The sequence below is a fragment of the Petromyzon marinus genome, chromosome 49 (assembly GCF_048934315.1).
Source record: "Petromyzon marinus isolate PM22_M1 ecotype Great Lakes invasive population chromosome 49, UKy_Petmar_22M1.pri1.0, whole genome shotgun sequence".
Taxonomy (NCBI): Eukaryota; Metazoa; Chordata; class Hyperoartia; order Petromyzontiformes; family Petromyzontidae; genus Petromyzon; species Petromyzon marinus.
In genome coordinates, this window is record NC_133715.1 from 5,549,363 (window position 1) to 5,576,612 (window position 27,250).

Consider the following 27,250-nt stretch of genomic DNA (forward strand, 5'->3'; position numbering starts at 1 on the left):
ATAATTATTTTAATGCTTTATATATATTGTTTTTTTTAAATATTGTATTACCTCTAATGTGCAGGCTTCATTGCTTATTTCCGCTCTCTGGTTGCCATAAAGTCCCCACCATATCAGGCAGCCCCAAAGAAGATGCTTCCCCACCGGCCCCATTTGCTGTTGTGGACCCAGCCAAAAAGGGGCCCGATGAGATCGTTCGGCAAAAATCACTCACACGTGTCGTCACGTCGCACCGTCTGGCTACCAGTACTACGCAGTCTCTCGCACAACTCCATTTAAAAAAAATGTTAAACAATTGCCCATAGCCCCAAATTGGGCCGGTGTCTTTTTTTATAAGTACCTGGACCGATTTTGTTTTTTGTCCCAGTTCCGTCACTGCAGATAGCCACGGAGAGTCGAGGGTTCTCCGATAACAGAGAGTACCCGGGGGGTAGGTGCTTGGGTTTTTCGGTGGGACAGATGAGAAGTTCCCACCCCTCAGCATCGCGCTCAACGTTTAGATTCTCTTCTAGATTTGAAGCTTTCGTGACTGCAAGGATCCATACTCTTTGGTTCTATTCGGTAAAGTCACGTAGGTAAAAAATAAAACAACAAAAATCACGACGTTTCGGCCACAACACAAGTGGCCTTCATCAGGTGAAGGGGACCGTGCTGTCACTTAGCGTTGGAATAAAGAAAGTCAAGCCAGGTCGCGTCCTTTAAGCTGTGTGGGAAGAAACCAAACGCTTTGATAAAGGAATTAGCCTAAAGTGCTGATAGAACACTTAAAGTGCTGATAGAACACTTAACACGGGGGGAGGAGGTGGGGAATTTGACAATGCAAGCATTGTCTTGCTTTGACAAAGGAATTAGCATAAAGTGCTGATGGAACACTTAACACGGGGGAGGGGAATTTGACAATGCAAACGTTGTCTTGAAGGGAAATAAGCTGCTGTGAAAGTTTGGTATATCGCTACTTGGATAAATATACTGTACCATTGAAATTAGTTTAATGTTTGGTATGATTTAGAACATCTTTCCAATGATTGCACAGCAATTTGGGCCCCGCTGTTTTTACAAAATGCCGGGCGCCGATTTCTAATCCGAGTCCGTCCCTTGGTTACAGGAGTCCTAATTCCATTTCTGGAGTCCCGATTCCTCGGCGTAATTCGGACTTGCGGATGTGGAATTTGGACTGCTTGATTTGGAATTGGGACTCCCCGCTTTTAAATTGGGTCTCTCCAGTGCGGTTTTGGGACTCCCAGCAATGGAATTAAGACTCCTTAGGTCTGCAAGTGAGATGCCTTAAAAAAATCAATATGGTGTTGACAATCACGACAATGGGGGCGGGTGGGTTCGCACTGGACCTCCGACTTGCGTTCAGCGCAACGTCGCGTGTCTTGCGTGACAAAAAACGTGTTCACGTCACTTTTGAAACACGATGTTATCCTCATGTCTGGCGTGTCATACGGCGGTGAGATGACTAGCCCTGGCTCCACCCTCACCCCGATTGGCTGTCGGTTCAATTGACATTTTATATAATTCAGGACCCATATCTAACAGAGAGAGTCATTGCCTAGAAAGATCTGGAATTTTATCAGTATTCGTTTAAGCCTGACTGCTTAAGAAACAATGAATGCTGAAACGGGTCCAGGGTTTACTTGTGCTGTATTGATTAAATGCTGCGGAAATGTATACACACTCCAAGGAGACAGTGCGGCCAAGAGGATGTGCAAAAAAACAAAGTCAAGTGTGTCACATTCAGTGGCTACATGTACAATGTACACCACATGCAGCACCTGCATGTGGATTGCGCATCATGTCGCGGTTGCATGTAGGTTGCACGTCACATGAAGCAGCTGCGTGAAGAGTGTGCGTAACATGTAGCAGCTGCATGAAGAATGCATGTCACGTGCGTGTCACATATACGGGCTGCATGTAGAGTGTGCGTCGCATGTAGCAGCTGCATGGAGAGTGCGCATGACGTAGCGGTTGGACGTCAAGTTCACGTCACGTGTAGTGGTTGTATGTAAATTGCATGTCGCATGTAGCAGCTGGATGTAGCGTGCGCGTCACATGTAGCGGCTGCATGTAGAGTGCATGTCAAACGCACCAGATGCATGCAGAGTGCACGTGACGTGTGCGTCACATGCAGCAGTTGCGTGCAGTGCGTAATCACGTGTAGCAGCGGCATGTAGAGGGCGCGTCACATGTAGCGGTTCCGCACGTGCTGTCGGTACAGCACCAGGTCGTGCCTGCGGGGCTCCAGCGCGTGACCTCGCGCGGCGCGGACGTGCGCCTCGTACACGTCCAGCGCAGGCGCGGAGACGCGCGGAGGAGACACGCGGCGCACGCTCGCGGGGGGGAAGACCGATAGCGGAGTCCTGCGTGCCACACACGCGCATAACGTACCGTCTCCATCGCTCCGACTGTTTTAGTGTAACCCAAAGTGGTCACGCTCAAGCCACTTCGGCTATGCAATTACGTTAGCGTTAACTTTTACGATACAAAGAATGAAGGATAAACACAGAGGGTGACACGGGCTTAGTGCAAACGAGTGCCGAGTGGGTGACCCACAGCAGCTTGGAGACATCCAGGAAGGAGGCCACACGCACGCTCGGCTCCGTCGACTTGTGGTCAACGCCCAGCTTCACAAACCTTGCAACGAAAAATACAGCAGGGATAAAAAAACGTGCAAAAGCAAGCAGACTCTGCACGTTTTTTATACATTTACGTCAATTCCGTATCAAGTCGCGAGACTTGGTTCTCATTCAATAAGATGGTGAACTCACTTGGCATACAGCTCTTGGTCTTGCAGACTGAGCTGCTTTGTGATGTCGACTCCGTAGACACTCTGCGCCGAAGGGTATATCACCTGCTTAGGAAAGTCAAAGACAATCGCTGCACTTCACATTCGGCAATGGCTTTTTCAATGAAGTACCCAGGTTAACGAACCTCTCCGCTGCAAAAACACAGGATTTGTACGCGAATCTGTAAACTACAGCTCCAAGCTATTGGAGATGCATGATTGATTTGCGACGGACGCCAGATCTCGACATCAAGCCCTGCTACCCTTTTATCTTTCCCCAATGTTTCTGTAATAAAAATGTAGAATTAGTAATGCACAGCTTTTTGTCCACTCAAGAGGCGCAGGAAGCCAAAGACGAGCAGGAGGGCTGCTAGAACGGGCCCCAACAGTTGCCCAAGGTCCTGGTGGGCTTCGATTGCGATGTGTGGTCACAACTCCAATTATGGCTATTTATACATGTGGGAGGCGGGGGAATATATTATTAAATTCCAGTACAAATGGAAATAAATCCCTAATAGAGATTTTTGGGTCAGATCGTGTCGTTAAAACCCGCCACGGCTAACTAGTAAGGGTTGTCACGTGAACAGAACGTGGCCAATTCGTCACTGGCACAGCACACCAGTGTGTTGGAGAGCCAAGCCACAACATTTACAAACTCAGTACAACGTTTCGCCAGTAATTACAACCAGCTTCATCAGGCGACAGACAGATTTGGCTGTCGCCTGATCAAGTCGGGCGAACACAAAAGCATGAACCAGTCTCCCCGAGTGATATTGGGATAGGAATCGATCCATTACACAGGCCACGCACGCCATAAGTCACCGACGTGCGAGTGGCTCAAATCTTCCTCGTCCGTCGCACGCTCCCCGCCGACACCCTCCACACGATCTACACAAGAGGCCGCGCGGAGGATGGCGACTCTGACCTGGCGTGGATCCACACATTCTCCGGGATGCCGGTTGGGGCGGGCCGGGGAGCCGCGCGCGGACGCGGAGTTTTCATCGTCGGCGTCCGACGCCGAGTCGTCCCCCGAGCTGCTGGACGGAGTGTCCTCCAGGGGGGCCGGGGGCGGCGCGCTCGCCACCGTCTTGCGCTGCACAGCCCCCACCCCTTCCTCACGTGCTTTACTGCAGACACACCAACAGAGGACCACCCCCTTAGCCTGCGTGGTTTGTCAAAGCACATTGCCAGGTGCTCGCAATGCTACGTAGCACATTGGCGGGGGGGGGAGGGGGGGGGGCGTAGTCAGCACCGCCCCAGCAGGGATCAAGTTAGAATGGTTTCGGTGAATTGGCAACACACCACTAAAGTAAGCCATTGCATACGGTGTATATTTTTGTTACAACATTCTTTGTGCTAAAAAGACGAACATAACATCTACGCACAATTCTTATCCATAACCACAGCGGTGGTGGGGGACTTTGTATACTGAGGCAGCAATGTTCATTATGCAGAAAGTTGTGAGGAAGAGGTCAAAGAGACACATTGCTTTAGCAGTGCAGGTTTTTGATGGGCTAAGCAAACCATTTTGGAAGAGAGCAGAGAAACACAGAAACGAGTGTAAGGAAAAGGTTTTTTTTAAGACACGAGCGCTGTCTGTATTACTCTGTGGATCACAGAGCTGAGGGGCCTGAGCACAGAAAATTTGCACAAGGTCAACCGGGCAGCGATTTTGTGTCGGCTGTGACATTGCGTCGCCCGAAACGTTGAGCATCTGTGTGCGCATCCCGGTCGCCGGGGGGATTGCCATCACTCCCACTAACGTCACCCAATCAGCTGCAAGGAGAAGCGATCCTGATGTAAAATGGCCGACATCGGCGCATCAAGTCCCTATGCAACATGGCCACCCTGGTTTCACCGCTTCAGTCTGTTACTGAGGTAAGTTGTACATTGTACAAAGGTTAATGTTTTTTTTATTCTGTGATTTTGCATGCGCTTTATATGTGGGAGTGTATGAGCATGTGTGTGTGTGTGTGCAATCGAGTGAGTAGGAATGTGTTCATGTGCTTGTGTGGCAGAGAAGTGTTTTTGTGTGGGTTTTTTATGCATCTATTGTGTGCAATGCCCGACCTTAATAGGTGTTGGTGAACAACCTGTTAAAAGGCGATATGGAGATATCGCCTTTCGATTTGTGACAGTGCGTGTCTGTGCGGGGAGAGTATTTGTACGTGATTCGCACCTATGTGTTTCTATGTTGAGTGTGTAAGAGTGTGGATGTGTGCATGTGTCTGGGTGTGTATTTGTGTTTGTGCATTTAGGAGAGCGGTCGTGTAGGGGCTATATTAGCGCATCGAAGCTAAGAACCAGGCGACCCGAGTTCGACTCCAACTCCCGGCCAACATCGGTGATGGAATATGTGAACCGGTGCTGGGCCTCACCTCGGGCCACTCAGCCTCAAATAACTCTCCGGTGTGATATGTAAAACATCGGAACTAGGCAGACAAAGGCGGCCGGGCGTTGTGCTGACCACCCACTGCCTCGTGTGCCATGCCAGCCTTCATAGGCGCTCGCGAACAGCACTCACCTCAACAGTTTGTTGAGGCTATACGGGGAATCTTTGTCTTTGTGAGCACGCACGTGCGTGTGCGTGTGTGTGGACGCAATAGTGTGTGTGTGTGGACGCAAGTAACCGCCCCTATGTTTTCATGGAAATTTAAGCAATCCCCACGTGTAAATCCCGTAGGGAATCGGAATTGGGACAAATTCTCGTGACGCAATTTATAGAACTGGGTAGAATTGCGTAAGCTGTTCCGTACCAGGGCCCCCTGGACCCCAAGGAGCTTAAAAATAAAAGTCTTTGGCATTTGAGCACAGGTGTCTCAAATGCCATATCGTGGCAAGATAGGATATGCAACACAGTAGTCTGGATGAGTGCATGGCAGACCAAGATTTGTAGATGTGATGAGGAACAAGGGCTGCACTGTGTGGTACGTGCGGGATGGGGAGGGCCGATTTCAAAGACCAAAGAGTAAGGCCTAAGCACAAGGCCTAAGCACAGATGGTGGGATAATGTTTAGGGCGCATTTTGAGGGTCGATTGTTTACTGTGCAGCAGCTGCTGGATCTGGCGAAGGGTTGATAAGCATTGCCAAGGTGTGTTGGCAATCGATGGCTTGGCCACGATAACATTTTGATCGAGATTGATTTGATAACCGCACAACACACATGCAAGTCACGTGTGTACACGGTAAACGCATCCTTTAAGCGTAAAAAACAGTACACCTCAGCGAAGGAGAGCTCTTGCTGGTCTCTTCAGGCTTCCGCACAATGAATGGGCTTGGATTTATGGATGCCCCCTTGGGCATGAAGTCTCTGAAACAACACAGCAACATCCATTCAGACCGACACCGCAACCTCAACTCACACAGTAACAACTTTAATTCGAATCAACAGCATTGGCCAAGATAACCTGCTTACCTTAGGCAGTGACGTGGCCTAGTGGCAACACGTTAGCTACTTGTTGCAGATGTTCACAGTTCGAAACCAGCGGCTGCCCTGGCTATTACTGTTGACGTCACTCGCAAGAGTAGGCCATTGTATGCTGGCGTCAGAATCCAAATATGGCAAAAATCAATGATCACCCACAAATTTTCTCAACTGGAATTATACATAGCAGCAAACATCACCCCCCCCCCCCCTGCTGGCAGACTAATTCCCCAGGTAACGCTCGAAAATGAGACTCATCCCGGGTCTCTGGAGTTCTCACTTGGTGAAACCAAAATCATTTTAGAACTCTAAACATCATTCCGGGCCGAGGTGGTGGTGCAGGCCACTCACCGGGTGGAGCAAGGCATCGTGAAGGCGAAGGTTTCCTCGAGGCTGGTGAGCTGATGAGGCTGGAAGAATTCGGTGTAAACGTCCGTCTCCTCCTCCTCCTCCTCATCCTCGGCGCCCTCACCAAGGCAATCGGACCCCGCGGGCCGATAACCCGCCTCTTGTCCTGCACCTGCAGGAGGCCGGGCTCAACGTCAATTATCTTACGTCAGTTCAACCCCTCCCTATCTTCCCTGCAGCTGCTCTTAGTTTTTTGCCAAGTGCACCTCTTCATGGTTCTTTGCACCACTTTACAGCTGTCAATAAATATTTTCGATCAATGTCCATGTTTATCATCAATGTCATCGGGAGCAAATGTACACCGATGAAAAAAAATATTTCTGGATTTATATCTTGTGGCAAGATATAAATCCAGAAGAGAGGCAGGTAAGTGTTGTAAATGTAATTATGCAAAATGGTCGCGCTGGGTGGGACGCAGGAAAGATGAGGGATGGAAAATTGCCAACACAGACATTGGAGTGGTACCCACAGGTGTGGCGACGAAGGGAAGACCTAAGGCTATGGAAGGTGGGATTACTGCGAGGGCAGATCTTTGAGATGGCTGCGTGTCAGTATACTGCGCAGCAGCTGGGGGATCTGGCGGAGGGGAGAGAGCGTTGGCAATTTCGTGTGTAGGGGTGGCGGACTTTGACGGTTTTGGCCACAATAACATGTTGACCTTATCCCATGAAACCAACTCTCAGCTTCCCGAGATGCCGGTGACGAGCGGGGAAAACTCACGTGGAACGTAGGGCAGTGGAAGACATGAGAGTAGCACCGGAGACCACCAACGGGTGTAGCTGCCACAGAAAAACGCACATTTCGCTGAATGCTCCCGTTCCCGCCAGATCTCGGAAGCTGAGCGGATGTAAAATCCTAGTTTCTGGAAGTACCAGATGTTGCAGGATTAAGCTACTCGGTGGCCAGGAGATGGAATAAACTCATCTGTGCTGAGCTTTTGAGTATCCAGTAGAACTCTCGATTATCCGTGCTAATGACGGGGAGGATGGCCGCGGATAATTCAAAATCTCCGGATAATCCAAAAATATAAATTTTCCACGGATCTCTATGCCAAAAAACATATTTGCCCAAGCAGACAACTCGGCCCCATTAAGTGGATAGCAGAGCCATGCCAAACAACATCAATAAAACTGCCTCCACTGTTGTAAAGATATGGCAACTACTGGACTGTAGAGGCGATCACGTGCATTTCGGATTAACCGTAGCAGCATATTTTCTCGGTTTAAGCACGTGACTTGTGATACACATGTCCGAGAATAACGACGTATTAACTGTTTTTAGACGATTAATTTGGGCTTCAGGGAAAATCCACGAGCTATTAATTCAAGTAAAAATCTCAGGTGCACGGTTAATCCGCAAAATCGGATAAACCACACGCGCGGATAATCGAGAGTCTACTTCATGGGACCTCCCTTGCCAGCATCAAAATATAAGAATAGGTTTAACCCTTTCTGGCAATAAAACAGTTGTGTTTTGATACTGACAAGGGCGGTCCCATGGTGTAGCTGCTCACCCCGAGCTCTCAATGTCCTGATAGTGGCATGGTCTTTGTGCTGTTCGCCTTTTGGCGTTGTCCTCTGGTCTAACACTGCTTGAGACGAGGCTCTAAAGAAGGCCGTCTCTGGTGTGGACCAATCAGTTTCAAAGACAATGCATCATCATGTACTACAAGAGCATGTTTTTGTGTGCATGTTCACCACAAGTGTGGTTAATGCAGACATGATTCCTTGCAAAAGGTTTATGTCTGGTGTTTTAACATCTTAACACCTGTTATGTTGCCAGAAAGGGTAAAAATTATTCTTATACAAGAGTCTACTGTATATGGTTTCCTCCCACAAGGCAAACATTCCTTAAAGGAAGCGGCCAAACAACCGAACACAGAAACCTCCTGAATAATTGTCTTGAGACTCAGTGAAGTGTTCTGGGAAAATATCATTCATATTATTACTAATACGTGCAGGGTCTGTGTAACGCACAACAGAACCCCAAGTGCTGTAAAACCCTGTACTAGGACTATCACACTGCGTTAACATCTTCTACCATTTCGGCTGTGGGATCCAACATAAAATGCACTCTTTTGTAGTGCTAACACACCTTCACATCTGCAAAAATATATAATCTAATGATTGTCATGATTAACTTGATGCAGCGGCATTCATACAGATTGGGTCTCACAGGCTCAGAGGAACCACGGACAAAGCCGGAAGGTTTCCAGGCAACACCAACACTTGCTCTGCAGTTCTCTACATAATAAGGTGTTTTCAACCAATTAGTGAGCCTTCATACATGCGGAAGGAAACCGGAGCACTTGGAGAAAACCCACACATGCAAGGGGGCAACACTCTATTCCATACAGAAGGGACATATCCTCTCTGTCACAAGGACATGCCCTGCCAACCAGTGCCAACGCATACGCTGATGTCATGGGCAGCCGCCTCCACTATGGCACACAAGACTGCATAGCCGCAGTCTTGAGACGAAATGTGAAATTGCATCATGTGGACTTAACAGTATAAACAGGAGGCATCGCAAATCACTACAAATAAAAGCAAGTGAACATCAGCTAGAAACGTGTGACGAGAATACATTCCTATGAATGAATAGATCCTGTGACTGAAAATCAGCCGAGACGGAGAAAACACGCACATCGATGGACGCATACAGGAGAAGATGCCGTGGGATTAGGGGGCACAACAAAAAAATCTAATTCGACAGCCTGCACAAGACCCAGGCCATGAGAATCGTGGACAAAATAGACTAGAATCCCCTCATTTGCAGAGGTCACCTATCTGCTTCAACCATTCAAGATGCGGATTCAGCGGAAGGGCACACACCTGCGTAGCGCGGAAGGGAGGCGGGTGGCGTCCGTGTGGTGGAGGTAGTAATCCGTCGTGAGCTCCCACAGGTGCAGCCGCCCATCCCGAGGCACAAACATCCCCAGGAACAGGTTCATTGCATCCTGCTTCTCAGCGTCTGCGCAGCGGGGGAGAGGGGCGGGGGGTCGGGTCACGAGCACAACCCGCATGCGAGTCCACGCACGCGAGGAGTACGAAACAATTTGCAGTCGTGGTTGCATTCAAGGATTGCAGCGCATCGCGACGCTACGCGTGGCTGCAGCAGTCACGTGGGTGGATTGCGCGCAATGCATCGTCGGCGATTTCGTACATGCACAACCACACAGTTTCGATTTAAAGCTTTCGTGACTGCAGAGATTCATATTCTTGGTTCTTTCGGTAAAGTCACCACGTAGAAGGGGAATAAAAAAATTAAATGAAACAATAGAATTCTCACGACGTTTCGGCCACAAGGGAAGCAGCCGTCCTCAGGTGAAGAAACAGAGCTGTCGGAAAGACAGAACAGAGCTGTCGGAAAGACAGCTCTGTTCTTCACCTGAGGACGGTTGCTTGCGTTGTGGCCGAAACGTCATGATAATTTGATTATGTTTTATTTTTATTATTTCCCTTCTACGTGACTTTACCGAAAGAACCAAGAATAAAACCACGCAGTTTTGTATCAGTTTAACGAGGAGCCAAAAGTCCAGTTTGCGAGAAAACGTTGCATGGATTCGCATCACATACCTATCATCCCATACCTATCATCCCATACGGTTTACCTGTATTCTTGTACAGGGAAATTGAGTTTTCAGGTCCACATGGCATGCAGCCCGTTTCAATACGGGCACCATTTTTTATTGTCTTTGTAGGATGAACGTTGAGATTTATAAGGGCACGGGGGACCAATAAGGTCTGAATTGGTCTGTAATAAGGTACGGCACTGATAAGGGGTTGACAGATATGCATCATATACTCCTGCAGGGCACATGCACAAGAATGCAAAGCAGGCCCCACACACACGGCGAAGCGTCTAGCCAAGTGCATTGCGATTCGCATTACCTGAAAAGGCGTTGCTGTAGTAGCGGGAGAGCGTCTGCATTATGTCCCGCGAGTGCGAGGTCCACGGCGTGAGCTTGCGGTAAGTCTTGACACGGTGCACCAGCTGGGAGCCTCCGTACTGCAGGGCCAGCGTGTCACCGTGGTCTTCATACAACTCCTCCAGTATCCTGTAAAATGACAACATTCAATAGCCACGAGGAACGTCTCAATGCAGAGGCTACAGTTTTGTGTCCATGCTGGTCACATCAATTATTTTTTTAATGTACTTATAATAGAATGTTTATGCTGAGTGTCTGCTACTGCTTGTGTCCTGTGCAAAGCTTTGAGATCCTTGATTAAAAGCGATATAGATAAATCTAATTATTTATGATTATTATAAAGACAAAACCTCAATTGTATGCCCAAATCTCAATGCAGGGTGAATGACTCGAGTGGATTTGATCTCTGCGATGTGGTGACGCCGTTGGTGCTGTTTGTGTACGAACACTGTGCTCGCATACTGCCTTCCTCTCTAGAACAGCATCCAACTTGAGGTCACAATTTGACATCTTTGCTGTGCTCGATGTCATTGCTAACCTGAGCGCAAGACAAAGAAGATTGAAGTGTTAAGGCATGCGCCCTTAATCCAGTGAGGTGGATCACGCGAGATTGGAGCCATTGGTGCTATGGCGAGCATATTTATGGCAGGCTGCGGCAGCTTTGAGTGTCCGCCCTTTCTCGGCGTGTGGGATTTCTTTGGGCACTCCTGTTTCTTCCCACATGCAATGCTGCGAAAGAAGTTCAACAACAGAAATAAAAAAAATAAAAAAAACATCATAGGCAGGGGCCCACCTGCCTACGATGTTTTCCAAGGCAAGCTTTCCAAGTTAAAATAAAGAATTACACTAGCATAGCTTGGTAGATATGATGAGGCAGCAGTGGTTTGCGCTCGGTAGGGGCACATGTGCAAGATAGGCAAGGGCTAATTGCCAAGAGTTCATAGTTCATTTATTTGGTATAGCCCTGTGAGCCATTCGGCTCTTGAATCAGGTGCAACCGCAACAAACAAAAACATGAACAAGAAAACATCTTAAAGTGACTGTGTGTGACTGTGCAAACAGAAAAATCCAGGAAAAAAAACATCAAAATATTCCTGAAATAGCACCGTACACCAACGCTGTGTGCAAAAATGCCAGTGGGATGCAAGTCAAACAACAACAACAACCACAAGACAACTAAGATTAAGGCCATCAGTCTAACTCCGTACTACAATAAACAAAAACATGGCCAAAACAAAAAAACTTTTCGAAATCACCAAAATAAAAGCCATAAATGCAAGGTAACAGTGATCATAGGGACTGTGACCGAATTTTTAACAATACACTATGTAAATAAATTATAACACCAAAATCTAGAGCCATATTTTAGGCCACTGAATAGCAGTGGCAGATAGGGGTGTACAACTCCTCTAGAGCAGTTTTGAGTTAAGATCTCATAGGTAGTGATTCAAGTTGCAGTTTATTGGCAATAGCATTCCAGACCCTGGGGGCATCAATAGCAAAGGCCCTTCCTCCAGTTTTTGTACGGCAATAGGGAATGTGAAGCTGGTAAATGAGCAAAGACCTGAGGTCAAATTTGTTCTTTGAAACAGAGAGGAGATCCAGTAGGTAGTCTGCGGAATTTTTTGTAAGTACATCGTGAATAAATAAGATCTGGTGCACAAGCCGTCGAACATTAAGAGATGTTAAGTTTGACCCAATGTAGAGATCACAGTGGTGAGTTCTATATGGGCAGTTCAATGCAAATCTTAAGGCCGAGTGATAGATGGAATCAAGCTTCTTCAGTACAGTACTTGGAGCTGATTTATACACGATGTCACAGTAGTCAAGTAGAGGCAGTATGGTAGCTTTTATCAATTCCAAACGGAACATTGGGGGGAAGCAGTGCTTGTGTCGATACAGAAAACCAATTTTTATTTTTGTCTTTTTACCAATATAATCAATGTGATCTTCAAAACTAAGTTTTGAATCCAGGATGACCCCAAGATACTGATAGATCTTGACTTGCTCTATTTGATAATTATTCAAGGAAGTGGAGTGGTCTCCATGAGTCCACTGACCAAATGAAAGACCTAAGAGCAGGCGCTGGGATACTATTATGGCAGATCCTGAAGGTCACGTTTTCAACTGTGCAGCAGCTGCAGGATCTGCAGCGGCTGAGAGCATTGCAGAGGTGTGTTGACATCTTGATCTTGAAAATGCCAACCCCATAGCCGCAGATGCTATGTACACATGCGTGTAGGTGTATGCACTGAAAGTGTGTGCATTGTTCTTTGGGTCTTTCGGTAAAGCCACGTAGATAGAAAAATGATAAAATTATCACGACGTTTCGATCGCAACACAAGCAATCGTCATCAGGCAGCTCTCTCGCTATATTTTTTCACTTGCTGATGACTGCTTGTGTGGCGATCGAAACGTCGTGATAATTTTATCATTTTTCTATCTACGTGGCTTTACCGAAAGACCCAAAGAATATGAATTCCTGCAGTCACGAAAGCTCTAAGTCAAGATTTGTGTGCAGTTCCATAAGTAGCTGTGCATGTGCATGGTAGCTCGTGTGCGCACTCCATGCCTGGCAGCGTCGGTGTCCAGCTCCAGTTGGGGACTGCCAAGCACTCCCAGAGCGTACAGTTGATATGCGAGCGCACACTTTCCAACCATGAACTGTGCAGTGTTGGTGCGGTCCAGACAGTCGACGCAGTTAGTCCGTAGTACTCCTGTCTGATTACGCACGATAACACAATATTACATTGCGCATGCCTTCATAGGGAACGTTTGAAAACTTGCATAAAAAACACACACAAAACTAGCGTAAAAGACTCCTATATAAAGCTTTCAGTTTACGGTCTTATTCAACACTATCCACAGCATGTCCTTATCTTATCATCAACAGCCATGATTAATCCATAGCTGGACGAAGCCACCCCCATACCACCGCCACCACCTATCGTGATCTTGCGGTGCAACAATAAATCCAGCACCATGTGCTCACGTGTTAAACAATTCCAATAGCTCCACTGCTCTCTCAATGTTGTGTAGAGAGCTGACAACAGGGTTATGGACGAGCACCTGTAACTGTCGCCCAGCCATCCTTAGTCCCCCGATCTCATCCAATCTGCTCACCGACACACACACACACACAGCGATTCAGAGACGCAGTTAAATACTAAACTCACGAGACTCACCTCCTCCACCAGGTGCGGGGTGTGTTCCTGGTTGCCCTCACCTCTCCTCGAGGTGCAGAGCGTTGCAATAGTAGCTCCGCTTGTTCATGAAGAAACCCGTCTTCCTGAGAACTCCCTCTGCAATGTCACTCAGCTTGTCCAGCACGTTCACGTGCTTCCTGCAGCACACAACAAAAATATCGACAACAAACAACAGCAAACCTAAACGGCACATCCACAACGATCGCCGAAACGAACGCGACCACAACCGGGCGCGCGAGTTTGTGTGCGCGTCCCGTACACATTGTAAAAGCTGTCACTGTGAGCTGTGCGCGTGGCCTCCACCTCTTGCTGTACTTGGCCATGTCCCACGCGATGTAGTGGATGTGGTGCTCGGGGGGGAGGAAGAGGTTCAGGTAGCCAACGGCCGCCAGCAGCTCCTCGCTCAGCAGGCTCTCATGGCGACGCTTCTCGTGACGCTTCCCGCGCAAGCCAAGGACGCACGCACACCAGCATGCAAAGACACAGATGCCCCGTAGAGCCTGAACATACTGTCGGAGGAAGTGTCAAGGACGCACGCACACCAGCATGCAAAGACACAGATCCCCCGTAGAGCCTGAACATACTGTCGGTGGAAGTGTCAAGGACGCACGCACACCAGCATGCAAAGACACAGATGCCCCGTAGAGCCTGAACATACTGTCGGAGGAAGTGTCAAGGACGCACGCACACCAGCATGCAAAGACACAGATCCCCCGTAGAGCCTGAACATACTGTCGGGGGAAGTGTCAAGGACGCACGCACACCAGCATGCAAGGACAAAGATGCCCCGTAGAGCCTGAACATACTGTCGGTGGAAGTGTCAAGGACGCACGCACACCAGCATGCAAAGACACAGATCCCCCGTAGAGCCTGAACATACTGTCGGGTGAAGTGCTGTTTGCAAGCACCTATGAAAACCGGAACGGCACACGAGGGGGTGGGTGGCCAGCACCACGCCCGGCCGCCTTTCTCTCTAATGTGGCGATGTTTACTCATTTGAGGCCGAGTCTACCTAGGGGAGGCCCAAGAACCGTTTCAGATCGTCACTGGTGTTGGACTTGAGTGGGAATCGAACTCGGGTCCCCGGGTTAGTAGCGCTGAGCGTTAACCACTACGCCACCGCTCCCCACACACACACAGATGTATACACGTGCACTTACACATGATGCCACACCACACACACACACCTCTATAAATATACAAAGAACCCCTGTATAGCCTTAACAAAATTTTGGGACAAGTGCTGTAAGCGAGCAGATACGAAGGCAGGCACGGCACGCGAAGGGGTGGGTGGCCGGAACGACGTTCAACAACCTTTGTCTCCCCAGAGTTGATGCACACCAGACCAGGTATTAATTTAAGGCTGAGTTGACATAGAAGAGGCCCAAGACCGATTCAAATATCCACCACTTTTATTATTGGTCGTGAGTGGAAATCGGACTGGGGTTTGCTGGGTTCCACGCACACATGCACACGGTGGCCAGATGTTAACTAGCTCGCCTGGTATACAGGAGGTCATGGGTTCGATCCCGACCCTGACTCTTGTATATTTGGAGTTTGAATGTTCTCCCTGTGGTCTTACGGGTTTGCCCTCCACATTTAGAAACATGCGTTTAGAATATTGGCTACTATAGATTTCCACATGCTCAGCGACTTCATTTGTGGCCAGGTTGTTTCTGAAAAAAAGCTATACAGCTCAGTGGGCCTCACCTGCTAAAATAAAAAATTGTTTAGTTTAGCACACCTCCATGCACAGGTGTGACTCCCACTGTCATGGCATTTTTGCACACAGCGTTGTAATACGGCGGTTTTTTTTCTTTCTGGAAGATTTGCTGGTTTATCCCAGGATGTTTCTCTTGCGCGTCGTCGCTTTAAGAGGTTTCTCTGTTCATGTTTTGTTTGTTGCGGTTGCACACCGACTTAAGAGCCGCATGGCTCACAGGGATATACCAAATAAATGAAACTTGAAAACTTGAAATGTACAAGGTGTACGGTGCTCCGCGCACAAATGCCTCCAGGATCACCTTGACCAGGTTGAGGATGACGATGGGGGAACCAAATCGCTGCAGCATCTGATCAAAATGCAGCCCGGCCACCAGCATGTACGGGTCCGCCTGATCCACTGAAAAACAATTGCAAGACAGCAGCTAGCATTGAATATTTGCTTTAAAAAAACAGCAGCGGCAATCACAGTTGACATAACTTAACAAAGTAGCTTTTTCAGTCATTATTATGATGGGTAATTGATTTTGGGTGAGACCACCGAATGATCTCATGACTATATCTGTGTCATTAAGAAACCTCTATCACCGGACACAGCCAAACAGATCGTCCCATGGACGCAACCGGTTTTAAACTCGCCTATCATCATCATCGCTTCAGCCCATCGGCGAGCTGGCGAACAATGCCCACAAACGCGATCTCGCGGTTTGATACGTTTCTCTTGAAACTGCGGCGAGGTATCGCCGGGGACAAGATGCGGGCGGTCAAGAGTAAGTGCGCAGGCAGAACCCACGCGTGATGGGCGGCTTGGGGATCATGGAGGAGATATCCTGGGACCAGTGCAGCGGCACGGAGCCACGCAGCTGCACGTAGGAGGAGAAGCGGCCGTGGGCGAAGGTCATCACCGAGGCGTCCTGCACGATCTGCTCCGTCTCCACCTCGTTCGCCACATCCCCCTGGCCACGCCGCGCCGTGACAAAATCGTCGCCATCACAGGTGTCACCGTGGCACACGCCTTCCGCGGAGCGACTTAAACCCAGTTGGCGAACGATTAGACGCGACGCAGTGGAAAAAAAAGTTTCCGGCACCTCGGAGTTTGCTCCCCTCTTGAGAAATCTGGTCCCGGCAAAGCGAGCAGAGCGGCGCGCAATGAGGGTTATGTAGACTGGCCGTCCATACACAACAAGCTCTGAAGGTCGGAGGTCAAGGGAAACACACAAAGTCTCTGCACGACTTACACCTGCCACACACAAACGTTGAACTTCCTTTGCACCGTACGTAGCCAACCGTGTTAATTCCACTCCACCACACCGTCTCATATCAACAAAAATGTGGTGTTCATCTCCAATTTAGAGCCAGTAATGGCAATTCCACATTCCTGTGGCGGGGGTGAGCCTATCCATAGGACAACCACTATTGATGTCCCAACCAAGTGGCACTGCTTTTGGAGGTAGGATGAGCTGAGTCAACTCCCAACCAGGATATTAACTTGCAACCTTCCGACTGCGACCTGCTCCAAAAAACTTGGCCGGTTACGCTTACAAAATGCTCGGATACAAGCGCCGCAGAGTGCTCGACATGCCGTTGAAGTTCCACAGGAGACTGTATCGATTGATTGCAGGGGAGAGGGACGGGGTAGGACAGGATACTGGATTGTGCACAAAATCCATGTGTGATGTGCAGGACCCAATCTGGATGGACGCTCCCTTGGAAGGGCTCGAGCAGAAAACTGTTCCACACAAACTTCTCGCACGAAGCGCAGCGCACGCCGCACCTGCTGCCTGCACACCCCACACAGTGACACACACCAGACGGGGACGGACGCTGGCGAAGTGACACACAGCACACGGGAGGACGCTGGCGAGGTGACACACAGCACACGGGAGGACGCTGGCGAGGTGACACACAGCACACAGGGACGAACGCTGGGGAGGTGACACAACACACGAAAGGACGCTGGCGAGGTGACGCACAGCACAGGGACGAACGCTGGAGAGGTGACACACCACACAGGGACACACGCTTGGAGGTGACACACCACACAGGGACGGATGCTAGGGAGGTGACACACCACACGGAAGGACGCTGGCGAGGTGACACACAGCACAGGGACGGACGCTGGAGAGGTGACACACCACACAGGGACGAATGCTAGGCAGGTGACACACCACACAGGGACAGACGCTGGGGAGGTGACACACCCCGTGTGATAGGGAGTGAGTGACCCCCCCCGTACCATGCGAGTGGTGTGGGGCCGATCCCTCTTCCTCGAAGATGTCAAAGCTGCTGGGCGGGGCGCGGTGGCTCAGTGGGAGGACGGACGCTTGGGCTGTGGATGTGGAGGGGGTGGTGTCTCGCGCCGTACCCATCATCGTGAGATTGTACTGGAGCGAGTGCGTGAGGTTGTAGCTGTAGCTGTGGTGAAAAAGACGCGCAAGGGCTATTACAGAAAATCAGTAGACGTGGTCATTATTCACAAGGTATTGTGGGAGCTTTCACATCACTGGCAAACAGCCATAATTTAAAATACAATAACAAAGGGTGCTTTTCTCAATAAGCCATTGCAATGCACAGTCAAAAAAGGTACTGCATATGCTGACATGAAATACAGCAATGCTGGAGTCATGAGTAAGCTTTAGAATTTGTAACTCTTATTTACCGTTGTATTTGTAAACTATGTCCTTGTTCTCGACATACAAGTGCATTACCTAAAATAGAAGTTGCTTGAGAGATCCACATTTTGGAAAATCTTCACATATCTGAAACACAACAAGAACCATGTTAGCGATTCTATTCCTGTATGAAACACTCCCACCTGAGCATCACAAACTCTGCTCAGAGCATGACCATGCTTCCTGCAGCTGTACTTAGTCCATGGGACCGGACCAGACGCTTTGCTTGATGGTGCTACCTGGGGTGGGTAGATCTTAGTGACGTGGCCCAGCGGTAACACGTTTTTCTGCTTGTTAGAGGTTTGCGGTTCAGGATCCCACGGGCCGCCCTGGTTAATAGTGCGAGCATAGTAACCATAAAATACACATTGTCCGCTTCACAGTGGCTGGTAAAGATCCCGCGAAGTCATTCAAAGAGCAGGCCATTGTGTGTCGACATGGTGAAAATGTAACCTCGCTCTCCCCTACTGCAAAACTACTGCAGACTACGTGAAGCACAGTGCCTTCATGATAGCCTTGCACTTAATGGTGTGAAAACCAAAATTTACTCGTGATTTTGACCCGATTCAGAGGTACCGATAATCCGCACGTGTGCAATAAAAGTGAAGTGTGTGAGAACACCCATTTCATAACGCGTCACAGGTTTCACCCACTGCACAGCTGAGATTCCATAAACTCAGTGAAAGCGCTCTTGGCGCACAAACCACAAGTGAGCCTGTCGCTTTGAAATTATGTTTGATTTTTTTTTTAAGCAGAGAGTAACACTCCTAATATAATGCATTTCATTACACCAAACATTAAAGCTAAACACAGGCTTATAGATTCAATGACATCCAGTGTCAATTGTTTTTCTTCCCTGTAGTAGTTTACAGATTGTTTTTTTTTGTTCCATCACAATTAACAACTTGTCTCTTTGCACTGGCTGACGAAGGCGCACGGCTCAATGCATTTTTCGGTGAGCAGCTCACCCTAGAAGCGTCGACTTTGCTTCTGTTGTTGCTCAAGAAAAAAAGAGCACCTCCAATGTAAAGCAGTTCTCCTTCTCGTGAGAGGGAACAACCAGGGCTGGGGCTTTTCTGAACTTGCCTGCGGTCCCACAGCAGCAGCGACAAAAAATACGCTGCCATACCCTGCTAGCTTAGCACCTCAAACTGAAAGACAGCTTTCGACTCAGTTATAGACGTAAGAGAGGGGGGTTCAGCGCTTGAATGAAAAAAGGGGGAATGCAGAGGTACCTGGCTTCATCTGGGTGGCTGACGCGCACAGATTCGTGGGGGATGTACGTCATTACGGTGTCCTCAATCTTGTAGATGCTGTGGCCCCCGATATCGGCCACCTTGCGACGCTTAGTGATGAGCACCATGTAGTAGCCCTCCAGGAAGCGCACAAACCCTTAAGGAGGCAGCGCACAATGCAGCACACAACTGCGGAACACGAGCTCAGTAGAGCACTCGCCACGGCACACAGTGCACAACGAAACACACCGCAATGAAGCTCCCAACATAGCAAACCGACGCAGCACAACGCAACGCACTGAACACCACGCAACACAGCGTCAACGCAACTACAACTCGGCTAGCAACACGGCGAACGACGCAAGACACACAACGGTAAATGCTCGCACCATAGCGCCGAGTCTTACCGACGATACCGTGCGCAGTTGTGGCACGAGAAAGGCCCGGGAGGCCGAGTAGGGGCCCTCTTGCGCCGGAGCGAGCACGGTTGCCCAGGTCGAGGCGACTCAACAGATCACGCACCTCTGCCTCGCTATATACGTGCTGCATGAAACACAAGTCACACACAACAGCGAGCGTCAGTGTCCTTTGAAATCACGTGGGTGGGTAAAACCGTGCCCCGTATATATATAAAAAAAAATTAAAATTATTAAAATGTACAAATAAATAAGTAAATAAACTGAACAGCATGCAAAGAATTTTGCATTTTCACAATCTGAATCAATCTCCATTTAGTAGGTAGCTCCGCTGGCAAAGTGAGCCACTGAGCAGATCACGCAGCAAGCTACACGGCTTTTCCTACAGCTTCACCTGGTCCCATAGGGTTGCTTGGAAAAATGCAGGCAGAGCTCACTCGCCTGCATCTCGAACTAGGCCAGGGGTGGGCAAATTTCTTGACTCGCGGGCCACAATGGGTTCTAAAATTTGACAGAGGGGCCGGGCCAGGAACAGATGGCTGGAGTGTTTGTGTGAACTAATATAAATGACGTGTAAAAATCATTACATGAAAGGATTTGGCCTTTAACAGGTAGCAAAGCATTTATTTGCAAGGCAATTAAAAAAATTGCACGAACATGAACAATACAAAAACATGTCGTAACTTCCGGTCAAAGTGCACCATCTAATGGGGAAATGGGGGCATTACAGGAGAAGGGGAAAATTTAATTTAATTTAATAATAATATTTGGACAAGTTCGGCGGGCCGGATTAAAAAGCCCAACGGGCCGTACTTTTCCCATGTCTGAACTAGGCCCACCGGGCTCTGTGCGTTCATGGGAACGCAGCACAGGTCATGTTTATTGAAGTCTGGCGGCGTGCTGGAGTGGTACAGTGAGCATCGTAGATATTTTCGAACAGCATTACAAATCCACATGAACGTGTGGGCCACTGCATCCGATGTGAAACTCAAAACACTGGACACAATATGCATTGTGCCGCTCAGCAGGTTGCCGGAGGTCAAAATGCACGACGTCCACTGGCGTGTACACGGCGCGTGAGCAGGCAGCATTTATACAGCAAGCAAATAGGTCACGTGTGTGCACAGTCACAAGCGGGGAACACATGTCACAGAGTGTGCAGGACACACCGAGGGATCAACACGTGTATGGTATGCAGTACACGGGGAGCGGGATCACACGTGTATGGTACGCAGTACACGGGGAGCGGGATCACACGTGTATGGTACGCAGTACACAGGGAGCAGGATCAACACGTGTACGGTACGCAGTACACGGGGAGCGGGATCACATGTGTATGGTACGCAGTACACAGGGAGCGGAGTCACACGTGTATGGTACGCAGTACACAGGGAGCGGGATCACACGTGTATGGTACGCAGTACACAGGGAGCAGGATCAACACGTGTACGGTACGCAGTACACGGGGAGCGGGATCACATGTGTATGGTACGCAGTACACAGGGAGCGGAGTCACACGTGTATGGTACGCAGTACACAGGGAGCAGGATCACACGTGTAAGGTACGCAGTACACGGGGAGCGGGATCACACGTGTATGGTACGCAGTACACAGGGAGCGGGATCACACGTGTAAGGTACGCAGTACACAGGGAGCAGGATCAACACGTGTACGGTACGCAGTACACAGGGAGCGGGATTACACGTGCGTGTAAGGTACGCAGTACACAGGGAGCGGGATCAACACGTGTATGGTACACAGTACACGGGGAGGGGAACACATGAAGAGTACACAGTACACAGGACAAGAAGGTGTAAAATATTTAGTATATGGGGATGGAACACAAGTGTAGAGTACGCAGTGCACGGGGAGAGAACACATGTGTAGAGTACACAGTAGACAGGGAGAGAACACACGTGTAGAGTACACAGTACACAGGGAGAGAACACACGTGTAGAGTACACAGGGAGAGAACACACGTGTAGAGTACACAGTACACACGTGTAGAGTACACAGTACACAGGGAGAGAACACACGTGTAGAGTACACAGTACACACGTGTAGAGTACACAGTAGACAGGGAGAGAACACACGTGTAGAGTACACAGTAGACAGGGAGAGAACACACGTGTAGAGTACACAGTACACTGGGAGAGAACACACGTGTAGAGTACACAGTACACAGGGAGAGAACACACGTGTAGAGTACACAGTACACTGGGAGAGAACACACGTGTAGAGTACACAGTACACAGGGAGAGAACACACGTGTAGAGTACACAGGGAGAGAACACACGTGTAGAGTACACAGTACACACGTGTAGAGTACACAGTACACAGGTGTAGAGTACACAGTACACTGGGAGAGAACACACGTGTAGAGTACACAGTACACAGTAGACAGTACACACGTGTAGAGTACACAGTACACTGGGAGAGAACACACGTGTAGAGTACACAGTAGACAGGGAGAGAACACACGTGTAGAGTACACAATACACAGGGAGAGAACACACGTGTAGAGTACACAGTACACAGGGAGAGAACACACGTGTAGAGTACACAGTACACACGTGTAGAGTACACAGTGCACAGGGAGAGAACACACGTGTAGAGTACACAGTACACAGGGAGAGCACACACGTGTAGAGTACACAGTACACTGGGAGAGAACACATGTGTAGAGTACACAGTACACAGGGAGAGAACACATGTGTAGAGTACACAGGGAGAGAACACACGTGTAGAGTACGCAGTGCACACGGAGGGAACACACGTGTAGAGTACACAGTACACACGTGTAGAGTACACAGTACACAGGGAGATAACAGACGTGTAGAGTACGCAGTACACAGGGAGAGAACACACGTGTAGAGTACGCAGTACACAGAGAGAGAACACACGTGTAGAGTATGCAGTGCACACGGAGGGAACACACGTGCTGAGTCTAGAGTACATGAAAGGCACCTTGTCATCACTGAGGCTCAGCTCACGTGGCTCAGTGCGGTCAATCTTGAGCACTCGGAACTTGGAACCTGCGTCGTTGGAGCCCACGAGGAAGAACCTCTGAAACAAACCGAGTCCCACCGCGCCTGTCAACGCAACATACCAATGCAGCTCTCGGATAGCATCGCTTTCCTGTCGCAACGTTTATCCGGCCCAGCAAATTCTGCCACGTGTCCGCATTTTGTTTCCAATGCCCTACGACCGTTTTCCTCAAAATCAGTGCTTGTCAAAATGAATGTCCGCAGTCTGTGTGATCTACTAACATACGTTCAAATGCCCCCGCGTGTCTGTGCACGACTGTACACGTTATTGTGTCCGTGTGTTTGTAGATGAATGTGCAAAGGAGAGCGTGGCACTTGCTATACCCGTGCTACAAGTCCACTTTCCCAGGTTCAATTCGTGGCCACGTACCTGTCAATTATACAATACAGTCTCCAATTATATACTATCGATTTTGCAGCTGCATTTCCAGAAACTTTTTTAATAAACTTCCGATTTTGAGAGGAAAAAAATGTATGTACATTATATAAAAAATATATACAGTAATAAAAATGATAAGGTTTAGAATTTTCCAAATTTCGATTTGCAGAGCAAAGGGGGTGTTGCAGGGCAGCAAAGTGTGATGTGTGTGATAAAAATTTCAGAGGTGCTCGCTAACAGCACTTGCCCCAACATTATGTTAAGGCTATACGGGGGATCTTTGTCTTTGTGCGAAGTGGGGAGCAATGGTGTAGCGGTTAGCGCGCTGCGCTACGAACCCGGCGAGCCGAGTTCGAATCCCGCTCACGGCCAACACACAGTGACGATTATCTGAACCAGTCACGGGCCTCCCCTAGGTCGACTCAGCCTCAAATGAGTACCTGATGCGGTGTGTAAACATCGCCACTGGGGAGACAAAGGCGGCCGGGCGTGGTGCTGACCACTCACCCCCTCGTGTGCCGTGCCTGCCTTCATAGGCGCTCGCTAACAGCACTTGCCCCAACAGTCTGTTAAGGCTACACGGGGGATCTTTGTGTGAAGAGTTGACGTGTGGAGTAATTAACTCGGGCACCAGCCCACGAAGAACTCTGAAGACAGTCACAGTGATCTTATACTCAGTCCGACATTTGATCTGCACTGGAACCAAGTGTTGGCATTGGAACCAAGTGCGCGCGTGTGTGTGTGTGTCTCTTCGTGTCCACTGCACGTCGCGAGACAACACAAGGCTACTAATGATGACAGGGCGTGTGGTCCACCACTCACCGCGCGAGTTTCGTATAGCACCAGTTTTTGCACCGAGCTGATGATCGGACAGGCGTCTGCCATGACGCCACCTGGAGGGACAAAGCGGCAGCATCAGCCCACGATGATCTATCTACTGCTGGGGTGGAAAGAACCTGCCTTGGGCGCTTTTCACCGAGCACTAGAGGCGTGTTCAGCCGGTGTTTCCGTGACCGCCGGGAGCCGTGCTGGCCCGGGTCACGAAACGAAGAGAGCCGTGCTGGCCCGGGTCACGAAACGAAGAGAGCCGTGCTGGCCCGGGTCACTAAACGAAGAGAGCCGTGCTGGCCCGGGTCACTAAACGAAGAGAGCCGTGCTGGCCCGGGTCACGAAACGAAGAGAGCCGTGCTGGCCCGGGTCACGAAACAAAGAGAGCCGTGCTGGCCCGGGTCACGAAACGAGAGACCCACATTGCCGCGCAGCCGAGGGGAATCCAACAGGGCGGGAAACCACACGGTGACAGATTCCGAGACGCCCTCTCGGGCGCTGCTGCCGATAAAAATGATTATTATCGTAAGGCAATGTCTGTCAACGCAGTGTCACTTCACTACTCATTGGTCAACGGCATTGGCCAGCAACATCAGACAATGCAGCAGCTGTGTTCGGTAGCATTTTGACCCCCCTCACCCCCCCGCACCCTCCTCACCCCCTTCACCCCCTTCACCCTCCTCACCCCCCTTCACTCTCCTCACCCCCTTCACCCCCCTCACCCCCTTCACCCTCCTCACCCTCCTCACTCCCCTCACCCCCCTCACCCTCCTCACCCCCTTCACCCCCTTCACCCTCCTCACCCCCCTTCACTCTCCTCACCCCCTTCACCCCCCTCACCCCCTTCACCCTCCTCACCCTCCTCACTCCCCTCACCCTCCTCACCCTCACCCTCCTCACCCTCACCAGAATAATCTTCACCCTCCTCACCCTCCTCACCCTCACCCCCCTCACCCTCCTCACCAGAATAATCTTCACCCTCACCGCCCTCCTCACCCTCACCCTCCTCACCAGAATAATCTTCACCCTCACCGCCCTCCTCACCCTCACCCTCCTCACCAGAATAATCGTCACCTTCACCCTCCTCACCCTCCTCACCCTCCTCACCAGAATAATCGTCACCCTCACCGCCCTCCTCACCCCTCACCGGCGGCGCGCAAGCCGACGCTGAGCTGCCAAGACCCAAACTTCCTGTTGAGCGTGATGTCACCCCACGTGACCAACACCACGTGCGCAGAAACCACGTGGGGACGGTGGGGGGAGGAATACCCTGACACGTGCTTGCAACACCGCGGCGCTTGTGCCAGGCTAGGTGCACTTTGAGGCCACGTGAATTGTCGAAGGGTGACTGGTAATGGATATCCATTGCAATTTATATGAATACATTGACAAACCTGTCAACCCCTTATCAGTGCCTACCTTATTACAGACCAATTCAGACCTTAGGGCCGTCCATAAATGATGTGTGACGAGGGGGGGAGGGGGGGTTTGAGAAATGTGACGTCACATCAAAATGCGCAACTTTAAATAAATATTAATTGAATATAATTGTTATAACAACACTAATTTTTTTATTTTTATTATCAACTATTTGATTATTTAAATGTACTAAGGTCACCTTTTATTTATTCCATGAAGGAGCATTTTGCTTCTCCATGGGAGAATGGAGACGCATACGTTTTGCAAAAGTTTTTAATGTTTGTTATTAAACATTTTGATTTTAATGATTCTGCCAGGGCTTTTCATTCTGTGAAATGAATGTGATTGTTATAATTTTACTCTCCATTTTGCTTCGTTCTACTACAAAAGTTTCATGTATTTTTTATAGTTATAATTACTTTTAATATTTTATAATTATAAGAGAATTTCAATATAATATTCTGAACATCTGCAGTTATAGTCAGACGATGAATATAAGTGAATTTTATGCTAATTTTCAGCTTTCCAACGCCTCCTTTTTAATAAATGTTTTCGCCTACAACATGAGAGTGCATCGCCACATTAAATACGCACTACAATGACAATAGTTTAAAGCGATTTGAAGCATGTTTTATTTTCAAAATGGAAATATGTTTTTGGGGGGGGGCAGAGCTTTGTGACGTCATATTTGAGGGGGGTCTGACTTTTTGTGACGCCGTGTGACGAGGGGGGGAGAGGGGGGGTCAAAAATCGGCCAAAATAGCGTGACGTCATTTATGGACGGCCCCTTATTGGTCACCCCGTGCCCCTTATAAATCTCAACGTTCATCCTACAGAGTCCCATCGCAACGGAGAAACACAAACAAATAGACACAAAACATGTATTGCCCGTATTGAAACGGCTGTACGCCGTATGGACCTGAAAACTCGATTTTCCCTGTACAAGATTACGGGTTAAACCGAATGGGTTGACAGCTACGCACCAACCTCTCTCTCTCTGGTCTTCGCACCTGATTGGCTCACAAATGGCGACGTCACATGTATCCCCCCCCACCTCTATTTAAGACCGAAACAGGAGGAGGATTTCTCCGCAGCTCTGTGGCTGTTGCCTGATGATGCTGGTTGTGATTACCCGCGAAACGTTACGGTACTCGAATTGTAAATGTTGTAGTGGGTTTACTCTCCAACACACCCGTGTCCCGTACTAGTAACGAATTGGCATGTTTTGTTTACGTGACAAACCTTACTGATTGGCTGTGTCGGGTGGCGGCGGGTTTAACGACACATTTACATTGACTGACCTAACCCAAAAACGTATTATGTCGAAGGCTGAATGGCAGGGCAGACTCCAGGTACTATGGGTTGACTGAGATGGCTGGCATATGCACTAACTGTGATCCCCAATTTTGTCAACTTGTTACCATTTTATTTGCCCGGCATTCTGCACATTATTGTGAGCCGTCGCTCCTCTGTCCTCCACTGTTGTTGGAGGGCGACTGCCTCCCAACTGCCCAGTAGCAGCGGCGTCCTTTACGAGCCTCCTCCACAGAGGCCGATCTCAACGCCGCTGGTACCGGCCATCGGCAAGTTTACGAAGCTTGCTCCACATGCCTCCTGTACCACCACATCAGTCCATCTCTTGTCTAGTCCGTGCCGCGCCGCGTTTAGCCCCCTCTATCCAGCTAAACAAAAGCTGCTTGGGCATGCGGGCTACATGACGCAGTCAACGCAGCCTCGCCTGTCGGAAGTGCCCACCGATGGGACTGTGTCCAGA

The 27,250-nt window shown here is 49.3% G+C and overlaps 1 protein-coding gene across 6 annotated transcripts; it reads right to left on the reverse strand.

Moving 5' to 3' along the window:
- Positions 1-1,630: 1,630 nt before the first annotated feature.
- Positions 1,631-25,303, reverse strand: FIG4 (FIG4 phosphoinositide 5-phosphatase). 6 transcript variants are annotated; one of them, XM_032972666.2, is made up of 24 exons: positions 25,205-25,303; positions 24,052-24,122; positions 22,771-22,869; positions 19,795-19,930; positions 19,388-19,544; positions 18,189-18,239; positions 17,717-17,895; positions 17,130-17,261; positions 16,569-16,669; positions 16,274-16,436; positions 15,783-15,880; positions 14,062-14,195; positions 13,779-13,895; positions 13,622-13,667; positions 13,125-13,273; positions 10,515-10,681; positions 9,456-9,594; positions 7,342-7,400; positions 6,565-6,733; positions 6,010-6,099; positions 3,714-3,915; positions 2,772-2,854; positions 2,557-2,637; positions 1,631-2,363 (listed from the first exon to the last, which is right to left on the reverse strand). In XM_032972666.2, the coding sequence occupies exons 2-24, from the start codon at positions 24,112-24,114 to the stop codon at positions 2,186-2,188; spliced, it is 2,793 nt and encodes a 930-aa protein (XP_032828557.1). In that variant the 5' UTR covers positions 24,115-24,122; positions 25,205-25,303; the 3' UTR covers positions 1,631-2,185. The 6 variants fall into 6 exon arrangements, with proteins under 6 accessions (XP_032828557.1, XP_075930735.1, XP_032828556.1 ...); XM_076074620.1 differs by having other exon boundaries at positions 2,772-2,833; positions 25,165-25,280; XM_032972665.2 differs by having other exon boundaries at positions 25,165-25,280.
- Between the last annotated feature and the right edge of the window lie 1,947 nt (positions 25,304-27,250).

Bases quoted from the DNA above. Each gene is read 5' to 3' on its own strand.
- FIG4 (XM_032972666.2), bottom strand. From the start codon at position 24,114: ATGGCAGACGCCTGTCCGATCATCAGCTCGGTGCAAAAACTGGTGCTA. The intron at 19,545-19,794 runs GTAAGACTCGGC...TGCCTCCTTAAG, and splicing joins AACTGCGCACGGTATCGTCG to GGTTTGTGCGCTTCCTGGAG. The intron at 14,196-15,782 runs GTGATCCTGGAG...TTGCGCGGGAAG, and splicing joins TCATCCTCAACCTGGTCAAG to CGTCACGAGAAGCGTCGCCA.